At 37.0% G+C, this 10,954-nt stretch overlaps 1 protein-coding gene across 2 annotated transcripts in view; it reads left to right on the top strand.

Annotated features, from left to right (window-relative positions):
* The window catches only part of EXOC4 (exocyst complex component 4), an 826,169-nt gene that overhangs the window by 35,628 nt on the left and 779,587 nt on the right, over window positions 1-10,954 (top strand). For both annotated transcript variants that reach the window (XM_011941218.1, XM_011941219.1), the window contains exon 3: window positions 663-857. In XM_011941218.1, coding sequence (XP_011796608.1) covers window positions 663-857 — 195 coding nt within the window. The remainder of the gene's footprint in view (window positions 1-662; window positions 858-10,954) is intronic.

Below are 10,954 nucleotides of genomic sequence, written 5' to 3' on the forward strand. Positions count from 1 at the left end.
TGATGTTTTGCGTATGCTAGTTGCTATACCGTGCAGATCTACAGGTGGTGGAGGTTGTCTTATTTAGTATCTAATAATCAGAATGCAAGGCAAAAAAGCCTTGGTACGTCCGTTTGAGATTATCTCTGGATGTGCCTACTCTCTTTTGGAAGCTGGGGTTATTTTTATTTTAGTCAGTTAGGTTGAGCACCCAGTTTCTTGGTTTTAAACTTCAGCTGGAGTTCTAGAGCTAGAAGCATGGACCAAGTGACCTATCAGCTGGATAGGAGATTTGCAGGGATTGGGGAAAGAATAATAGCATGGACTCTCACACTGATCACTCCCCTTTTAGGTATATTAATATTTATGAGGTACTTCATGTTTTCAGAGTGCTTTCTCTTTAGTAATTTTTTCTAGATTACTCAAAGGTAATCTAGAAAAGGTAGGTTGGGAGTAGTTTTTCTCATTTCATGGGAGAGAAATTAGAGAGAGGTGGAGATGTGCCCAAGTGAGTCTATGTCAGAACCAGGATTAGAATTTTGGAGGCAGACCAAGGAGAGTAAGTGGCAGTGGGAATCAGGAACTGCTACATACAGTAGTACCAGTGAAGACTACTAACCAGATTATAGGTTTAGACTGGCAAGACTTTGGACTGACCCAAGACTGAATCTATTTTATTGTAGGTAAAAGAGAACCTGCTTTCATGCAAGATGCTGCTGCACTGCAAACGGGATGAGCTTCGGAAACTATGGATTGAAGGAATTGAGCATAAGCATGTCCTGAACTTGCTGGATGAAATTGAGAATATCAAACAAGTGCCTCAAAAGCTGGAACAGTGCATGGCCAGCAAGCACTATCTCAGTGCCACTGACATGCTGGTAAGAGAACAGCCTGTGCTAAGGGTCATTTTTGTTAAGATGTAAAAGCACTCTCTTTTGTTCTCTCTAAATCCTGTAATGCGTGTAGCCCATTACAAACTGCCCTCTTGGGATGCATGAGCCCTTGCAGGTGAAGCCTGGCTGGTTCTCTTTCTAATTCCAGTGTTTGAAATGGTAGGTGATTATTATTTATGTATTATCTGCCTTTGTAACAATGGGAAGAAATATAATAGTAAGAAACCAGTACTTAAATCAGGTTAGAATGGTAATGAGAGGTGTTTTTTAGCTTCAGAGGAAAATAGTTAATGAATCCAATTTTAAAGAATGAAATCTACATGATACAGAAGTTCTGAAGATTTATAGACTAGTGTTCCACACATTTTTTGAAGAAATTTTTACATTAGGGCTTTGTTCTTTTCCTTGAAATTGATAAGAAATAAAATTTTGGGAGACTAATGCTGGAAGCAACTTTATTGAGCAAGAGTACTCCACAATCTAGCCTTTAGCTTCTATCTTAGTCCTTTGTGTATGCTCCTTTTTGAATTGCTGAAAGTTCCCAGAAGGATGCAGTTAGTGGTTCATGTGGCTGAGTGTCAAGAAGATGAATAAAAAATAGAAATACAGAGTTTGTTCCCTAATAATCCTAACTTTCCCAGGGCCTGTGGCTCTTAGAGAGGGCTGCTCTCTCCCCCTGCCCTTCTACCCACCCAGTCCCACTTCCATCTCATTCAGAGTTGGTGAAGGAAGCGCTCTATAGGAGCTCTCAGCAGCAGATGGGCTGTATTTGAATTGTTGTTTTTTTCTTCCTCACAGTAGGTGAAAGCTCTTTACCGTTGTTTCACCAAATTAGATTGGCTTTAACACTGGAAAAAACACTGAGGAGAATTGGTAGGGACACAGATTAAATGCTCTAAGTGGTTCTGATTCATTCAGACTTCCAAGAAGAATTTTGCTAAAAGTCCTTCTTAAGAAGCTTTTTAAGGAAATTTGGGAACCAAGGAGTGAGAAGTGCTATGATATTCTATGAGATATTAAAACCTGGTTATGTGATAAGACTGAATGATCAGTTTCCACAGTGGAAGGAGATTAATAATGGTTGGCCCTTGGCTGGCAGTTTGAGGCTGCAGTGAGTCATGATCGTGCCACTGTACTCCAGCCTGGGCAATAGAGCAAGACTCTGTCTCAAAAAGAATCCCAAAAAAACAACAAAAAAAGATTGACTCTTGGCAGTGACAAAAGAATTGGTTATTTTCAGCATCTTATTCAAAGTGGCTTCTTCTTTAGTAATAATGACTATAGGGTGTCTGGTAGAAAAAAATTACTTTTCACCTTTAGTGTTGATTTATGCATTATGAATGCATACTTGTGCTAAATCATCAAGATTCAGCAATCAGATAAGCATGTATATATTTGTGTAGCAAATATACATCTATTTGAATCACGATTTTTTGGAGTGGGCTTGCTTTTAAGTAAGTGCCACAGATTAAAATAGGTTGTTAGAATTTATTTGTTAATTATGTTCATTTAGGATTTCAGATTTTTGTGTAATGGTCTTTGTAGGGCTAATTTATTTACTTAAGGGCTAATCAATTTATTTACTTAAAGGCTAATCAATAATGAATACTGTTCCTTTTTTTCTAACATATTTTCCTCAAGACTCATTAAATAACTTCTTTAAATTCTTGGTTGTAAGTTACAGAAATTCACCTCTAGCTAGCTTAAGTGAAAAGAATTGTTTGACTCATGTAACCAGTCTACCAAAGGAACAGGAGTGTATGTGGAATGTCACCTGTGTGTTTTCTCTGCATACCGTCTTCACTGTTCTACTGAAGACGGGTCTCTTCATGTGTGAGGGAGGAGGTTGGGTATTGAGAGAAAACAGGGGGCACAGGCTATGTCTACATCTTTCCACCTTTACAGAAGAAAATACTCTTTTTTTTTTTTTTTTTCCCGTAATTCAGAAATCTAGGGTTAGGAGCTAGATTGAGCCAGGTTGGGTATGATAATCATCAATAAAACTATCTGGTTGGGGCAGTGGGGGTGGAATGGGGAGGAAGAACAGTCATGTCCAGAAAAGAGTGAGTGTGTAAGACACATTTTCTGGAGGTTTTGTTTCGTTTTCTGTTTGGTTGTTTATATATTCTAGATACTAATTCTTCTTGTGTGTTAGATGGATTGCAAATATCTTCTCCCAATTGGGGATTTATCTTTTTCCTTTGTTTACAGTGTCTTTGTTATAAAGAAATTAAAAATTTTAATGCAAAACAATTTCTCAGTATTTTTTGTTATGTGATTTTTTTTTTTTTTTTTTTTAGACAGTCTCACTCTGTTGCCCAGGCTGGAGTGCAGTGGCATGACCTCAGCTCACCATAACCTTTGCCTCCCAGGTTCAAGGGTGTCTCCTGCCTCAGCCTTCCAAGTACCTGGGATTACAGGCGTGTGCCACCACGCCTGGCTAATTTTTGTATTTTTAGTAGAGATGGGTTTTCACTATGTTGAGTAAGGCTGGTCTGGAATTCCTGACCTCAAGTGATCTGCCTGCCTTGGCCTCCCAAAGTGCTGGGATTACAGCTGTGAACCACAGTGCCCGGCCTGTTATGTGATTTTTGATGTAAGAAAACTTTTTTCCATCCCAATGTCATAAGAGAATCTCCTATGTTTTCTTCTTTAACCCATCGAAAGTCCATTTTTATATATAGTACCAACTGAGGATCTGATTTTATCTTTCTTCTATATAGTTGCTTGGCTCAGGCTGTTTATTGAATCCTTTTTCTACTGATTTATGATGCTATTTTGGCTACACAGCAACTTTTCACATATGCATGGATCTGTTTCTGAGCTCTTTATTTTGTTTAATGGTATTATTTGTACCTGCACCCAAACCGTGCTGTTTTAACTCCCATAACTTTATAATACATCTTGATAGGAAGTGAAGAGATTGTCTCTTGCTATTCAAAATTGTCTTTGTGGCCAGGCATGGTGGCCCACGCCTGTAATCCCAGCACTTTGGGAGGCTGAGGTGGGCAGATCACTTGAGGTCAGGAGTTCGAGACCATCATGGCCAACATGGTGAAACTCCATCTCTACTAAAAATACAAAATGTAGGTGGGATTACATGCCTGTAATCCCAGCTAGCTCAGGAGGCTGAGGCTGGAGAATCACTTGAACCTTCAATAGCTAATAGATAGAATTTAAGAGAATTATCTTTGCAATGTTAAGTCTCCTTATCTGTGAACATATTCCTTTCATTTATTAAAATCTTCGTTTGTGTTCTTTAATAATGCTTAGCGATATAGTCCTTGGAGGTGTCGCATGTATTTTGTTAGATGTATTTCTGGGTATTACATTTTTTTGCTGTTGTCTTTTAAAACTGTAGCTATTTATTTATTAAGGTTTCTAGTTACTGGTTGCTGGTGCATAAGGATGTGATGTATTTTTCTTTTTTAATTGACCTTATATTTCCCTGAACTGATTCCCAATACTGTCTGCCTGAAAAGTGATGACTTATTTTTTAAGACATGGCTCAAATTTCATCAACTCTTTGAATGTCCTAGATATTCAGATAGCTAGGTACTTTTCTTTATGAAAAAGACATCAGCTCATATGTTTCATTTTAATATAATTCCTTTTGTTGGTGTGGTAGGTCATTGAGGGTAGGGGTTGTGTCTTACCTATTTTTGTCTGCCCTGTTCCCAGCATAGTGTAGCTCATATAGTTAGAGTTCACAAATCATTAGCTAAATGGGTGACTATGTGGAAGACTTTAATCCCACTACAGAAAGAAAAAGGTGTTTCTTTTGTGGGAGCTTTGTTCTGTTTTTTCTTCTCTGGTTATTTATTTATTTATTTATTAATGGCAAGATTCTCTAGTGTCTAACCTTTCCTTTTTGTAGTAATTAAATGAATGACAATGATAACAATAGCTAGTATGTATTGAGCACTTACTATGTCCTGGTACTATCTGAAATATGTTACATTTGTTAACTTATTAACAACTCCCCTTCTGATATTACCATTTTATAACTTTGCATGTTCTGGGGAGTTGGCATATCCCAAAAAACAATGATTTGTATATTCCAATGTGCAAAAATTTCGTGAAGGTAGGATTTAAAGTGCACTTAAAAGGTTGGAGATATCTTCAACTTGGTCTGTTGTATGTAAGATTAAGTAGTAAGCTCTATAATTGCTCTTTCATTGGACTTCACGTGGAAAGCAGTCACATTTTCTTTCCCCATGGTTATGTACTATTAGAAATAAAATCTACTTAAGGCATCTCAAGGGTCCAAATGGAAATCTTTGCTAAAAGACATCAGAGGAAAGTGAAGACAAAACAATCTAGTCTTCAAAACCCCCTGATTTCCTTGGATTTGTTTGTCAGAAGATTTTGCATTTCCATTTTAAGGCAGATGCAGATGCTTAGTAATTTAATCCCTACTCAGAATAGATTAATAAATCCAGAGTAAATAACTCTGTGGTGACCCATTGCTCTTGGCAGCTCCTGCTATTCCTACTTCACCATCAGACTGGTCTGGTAGCTATAGGCTTGGCTTCTAGGTGAGATATTTGTTTCTTCTTTTGATATGATAACCCGAGTATTGCATAAAATAATTAAATTGTCATGACAGGGAATGTCTGCAAATAGGTCTGGCCTTTTGTTTCTTTCTTCAAGGTAAACAGCTGCTGTTGGCTTATGAAAAGCTAAAAGTGATCCAACAAGAAGCCTGTATCCGTCACATTGAAATCAGAGACTTGATTAATATTGTAGCCTGTAGCTTTGTGATATGTACGGTTTAAATTAGACCTTTGCAGTCATTGTGCTGGGTTGATGCAAGCACATTAATGACATAATTTCTGGTTGCAGCATCACATTTCTGCAGTCTGTCCTTTGTATTCCACTCACATTAATTGAAGTAATTTTGCCAGTGAAGCGTGTTTCAAACCTCTGCATTTAAATTGAAATTTTAATTCCCTTATTGTCTTGAAAAGACGGCTGAAGATGCCTTGTTACAGGTTTCATTATCACTCAGAACACTCCAGCTGCTGGTTCTAATGTACAAAGAGTGATTAATTCTGGGAAGAATTATTAATATAAGAATAGCAGCTTCTTCCCAGTGGCATGAGCTAACCAGGAAGGTATTTCATGATAGTTAATATTTTCATAAACTTTTTTTTTAAAGGGAAAATTTGTGTAGAAGTCTGCATCAAACTAAAATTGCACAGATGAGCTTTGAAAACCACTTACACAAGTTCTGATTTATCATCCCATAGAAGTCAATTCATAATTGCATTCAATCAGTGGAAACCAAGCCAGTGCAAATAGTTTTGAAGCACTTTAGCTGACAGTCACAAGGCTTGTGACTAAAATAATTTTTTCATTTCTAAGCCTTCCTGAGATTGTAGAGATTTTGAATGTCTCTTAATCATTTTGTCTGTCTTTATTTATAAGCCTTTTAAAAAGAATCCATAGCTGTATAGTCAGATAAGGATTATTATGATAATTATAATAACAACTTATATTTATATAGCTGCCTTCTTCCCAGAGGATCCCAGAGTGCTTTGCTGAGAGAATGGTGTAATGGAATTATTTCACTTACACTGTGAAAATGTGGCCATATCTGGGATAGAGAGAGTAGGGCAGCTATTTAATCGAATAGTTTTCTAAGACTTTATGTAATAAAATAAGTATATTTGTAGTATTTTTAGTTAACAAGATCCTTTGGATTTGGAGAACATGGTGGGTTGTGAATGTCAGCATGGGTCTTAATTTGGATTAGGTTGTCTGATGCTGGAATCCCAGCTTTGGCTCTTAGTAGCTGGATGACTTGTGGTTAGTAATTTATCTTTGCTGAAAGCTGGAGTTAAGAATAATAAATATATCTCCAAAGGTTGTTGAATGGATTAAGTGAGATATTAAACTGTGTACATAAAGTATATGCAGTATAAAGTTTTTGAAATGTTATTTACAATAAATCGATAAATTTTACTGACATTGTAGGAAATGATATAATGATTGCTTCCATATTATAATCTCAAAAACTGTCTCGGAAGTGGACTTCTTTTGAGCTAGTAAAAGTTGAAGTACGGTTGGGTTAAGCAGTTTAGCTTCCTTTTTTTCTTGGCCCAACATGGATATACCTAAATGAAAGACCAGCCCACCTTTTTTAAAGTTAAAGGAACTCTTGTGGGTGGATAGGGTTTTTCTCAGAAAGCAATTCTAGTCTACTCTAACATAGGCACAGATGGGCCACCAAGACCCACAATTCTGTGTTATATTTCTAGGATTTGGCATGGACAAATTTCAGATTCTGTGTCATCAGTTACCTACTCGGCTTACATTAAAAATATGTTCATAGGGTACCCATTGATTGTATAATCATGAGCGATGTAATTTGTTGGTAAAGTATCCAAGATGAGCTTGTAAAATCTACTTTTAGGTAAGTAAATATGTTAATCCACAGGGTATCATCACTAGATATAAGCCAGGTCACTACTGGAAGGTGTTTGTCATCAGAACATTTTAGTGTTAGAAGAGTTGGTGTTAAGCTATTGTTTCTGTGAGTGCTTAGATAGCAGGACCAGTGGACCAGTGAAGTTGCTTCTATTTGTGTCAATAAAACTGTGTCATTAGCAAATAGACTGATCTTATTTTCTCTTCTTTATGCACAAGGAATGGGTGATCATGCATCCACTGTGAAATGATTAATGTGCAAGCAAGAAAAAAGGGACCAAAACATACATACATCCCTTTTATCTGGCTTGAAAGTTTCTGAGATCTCACAGAATTGTTTTTTCTTATTACTCTGGGAAAAGTATCGACATGAAAGCTCTGTAGATAACAGGAGCTGGAATATTCTAGTGAGCTTATTGGACTAAACCTGCAAGTGGTTCAGTGACTGTACAACAATGTTCCAGTATTTCCGTATGGATTTTCCACAACATGATAAAAATATATCAGTGATCAATAATGAAATAGCCATTACTAAAGCCCATCTATTCCTAGTGTAGAAGAGCAGCTTGAAAGACTGAGGCCAATATTCTATGCTAATAATTTATCAGGAAAGAATCTGGCACATATTTTGATAAAGAGACAAATGATTGGGTCTTTAACATGTGATAATGCCATTGTTGATAACTTCTGTATGTGTTTGTGTGAAGGTGGCCTTAACCGTGGACGATATTACTAGCTAGTAGGTAGAGACAGATGGTGACCAAATAGTGTCTCTCATATTATATTAAGTACTATGGAGAAAAATACAGTAAGACAGGGAGACTGGGAGTTAGGGTAGGGGTAGTGTGGTTTGCTATTTAAATAGGGGTGGTCAGCTGTAGCTGCTTTTAGCCGCATTTGGGACCCCCCTTCATTCTTCCCTTCAAAAATATTTAGGCAAAGCTGAAAATAAAATGAGTAACTTTGTTTTTTTTATATCTACAATTAAGTGAGTAGGTTTGTGACAGCTTTATTTTTCTCTTATAGAGTAAAAGTGCAGGGCTTTTTAGTAGCTATTTTTCATGCTGCTCAAGGCCCTTTTTATTTATATTTGTTTTTGAAGGCTGGGGTTTTTGGAAACCAGTTTGTTTGATAGGCACCTGGTTATTGTGTTAGTTTTCCTTTTTTTTTTTTTAAATTTGCTTTTTTAATCTGCTATTCATTTGCCTCTTTTATTTTAAAGCCAATGGAAATTCTGTTTTATTGTACTAAAGCCTACGAGGTTCAGCAATTTCCATTTGGCTTGCTTGCTGTGGGGCAGTGATTCCCACACTGCATATTAGGGGATCTTGCAAGAATTCTAAACTCAGGTCACATCCCAGACCAGTTAAATAAAAATCTCTAGGGGTGGGCCACTGACTTCAGTTATTGACACTCTCCAGGTAATGCCAATATGCAGACAAAATTGGAACTATTGGTGTAGAGTGTAGCTTGTTCTGTGGAATTCAGCAAAACTTATTTTTCTTGTCTTCATTTAGCGACAGCAGTAAGTAGTTGAAAACCAAGTATTTATATAAGACACACATCACATGGTGATATTCACTTTTATGTAGAAGTTTATTGTTTGAAGTTGCTTTGTTGCCATACTTTATTGTAGTTTTGGGATAGAGCTGAGTATTTGGCTTTTATTCTGATTTTATAGTCTGATTATTTGGTCAAATAGATTTAGTAGTTAAATGAGATGATTTAGTAGTTAACTCACTTAGTTTTTAAATGAGATGATTCTCCAGGTTTGGACTGACTTGCACTCTTCAGAGCTGTCATCTTTGATGCTCTGATTTGTGTATTTTTGCTATGGGTCCTGATATGACCTACTGCAGGGATTTAATGGATTGAAATTAGAGAATATGTTTATTAATTGACAAGTGGTGGCTGTGTATAGTGTGTCATAGTGGAAGCAAAGTGGATTTAAAAGCAAGAATTCTTAGTTCTAGTCCTGATTCAACGACTTACCAGTTACTTGAGCTTAGATAAATAAATTACATTATCTCTCTGTTTTAGTATCCTTATCTGTAGAACAGATAAACAGATACTTACCTGTCTACATTATAGAATGGTTATAAGAATAAAAGTGAAATATAGTACAGGAAAAGTGCTTTGTAGAATACAAAGCAGTATAAAAACTTAAACGATGTAGGTATCATCGTCGTCACTTCCCAGTGCCAGGTAAAAAGAAAATGCAGGAGTCTGGGCTTGTTTACACTGAGCAGCATTTCTATTCTGGTGCTACCATCATTAATGCATAACCGTTTCTTAATCAGATAAACCAAGTGTGACTGTTTGCACACTTGAGTCTACAGGAAGAATGTTCTAAGTCAAGAATAATGCCTAAGTCATTTGCTGCCATCCTCCATCATATTTCTGGTTTCAACCTCACATATGACCTTTCTTGAACAGATTTTTGATTGGTCAGTCTGTGGCCAGATGGGAACTAGATATTTGTGTAAATTGCAGCCAATGACAACCATGTTGTTGATGGGGGACTTCAGTCTCAACTTGATGATGGTCTGAGAATGCTAATCAGTAGCTTTTGCTTGGCTTGACAAGATAGGAGGAGCTTGTTAAAGAAGTCTATTTTTCTCTGAGATTCATCCCAATACTAATTACTTGTGGTTGCCTAGCTCTTGAAATGAAAAAAGCCATATTCCTCTATCATTCCTTTGTGGGATTTTAATAGTTCATGTTAGTAAAGAGCTGTGTAAGTGCTGAGCATTTCTAATGGATTTGGGGCTCTTGCAGAGTGTGGGCGAAATTGTCTTGATTGAAGTGCGAGCCTGAAGTGATTCTGAGACCTCGTTTGCCAACTCTTAAAAAGAGAGTTGTTCCGTAACTTTTTCTTGTCCCAGAGTAACAAATAACATGACGGGGTGAGTGACTTTAGGACGCTTGTTAAAAAAGAATGGCTTTTCTAGTGGTCTCTTCTATTGCATTTTGTAGTAGAAACCTAGGTTTTAATGCTCTCTTACAGAGCACTGATGGGAACTGGGAATTGAAGGGACCATGAGGTTAGGAACAAAAGAGGTTTTTTTTCTAGGTTTTCCTATGAGCAGTTTACAGTTATCTTTCTCTTACCATGTTAAGTATAGTTTAATTTCATCAGGAAAGTAATTGTGAACAGATCTGTTACAAAGCCTTTTAGAAGAAATAAGGCTCTTAATGTGGAATTATGCATCAGAACCCCTAGAACTATGCATAGTTTAGGACTTGGGATCTACTTCTAGAATTGTATTTTAAGGAAAGAATTAAGAATTGTAACTGTTTTGTGTCACAAATATGTATACAAGGATACTTATCACAGTAAGATCTATGAAAGTAAAAAGATTAGCAATGACTTAAATATAGGGAAGTGGTTTAAGTCATTGTATATTCATACTCATGGGCCAGTATGAAAATACTAAATAGGGCCGGGCGCAGTGGCTCGCGCCTGTAATCCCAGCACTTTGGGAGGCCGAGGCGGGCGGATTATGAGGTCAGGAGATCGAGACCATTCTGGCTAACACTGTGAAACTCCGTCTTTACTAAAAATACAAAAAATTAGCTGGGCGTGGTGGCGGGCGCCTGTAGTCCCAGCTACTCAGAAGGCTGAGGCAGGAGAATGGCGTGAATCCGGG

This window comes from Colobus angolensis, unplaced genomic scaffold, assembly GCF_000951035.1.
Source record: "Colobus angolensis palliatus isolate OR3802 unplaced genomic scaffold, Cang.pa_1.0 Scaffold2, whole genome shotgun sequence".
NCBI lineage: Eukaryota > Metazoa > Chordata > Mammalia > Primates > Cercopithecidae > Colobus > Colobus angolensis.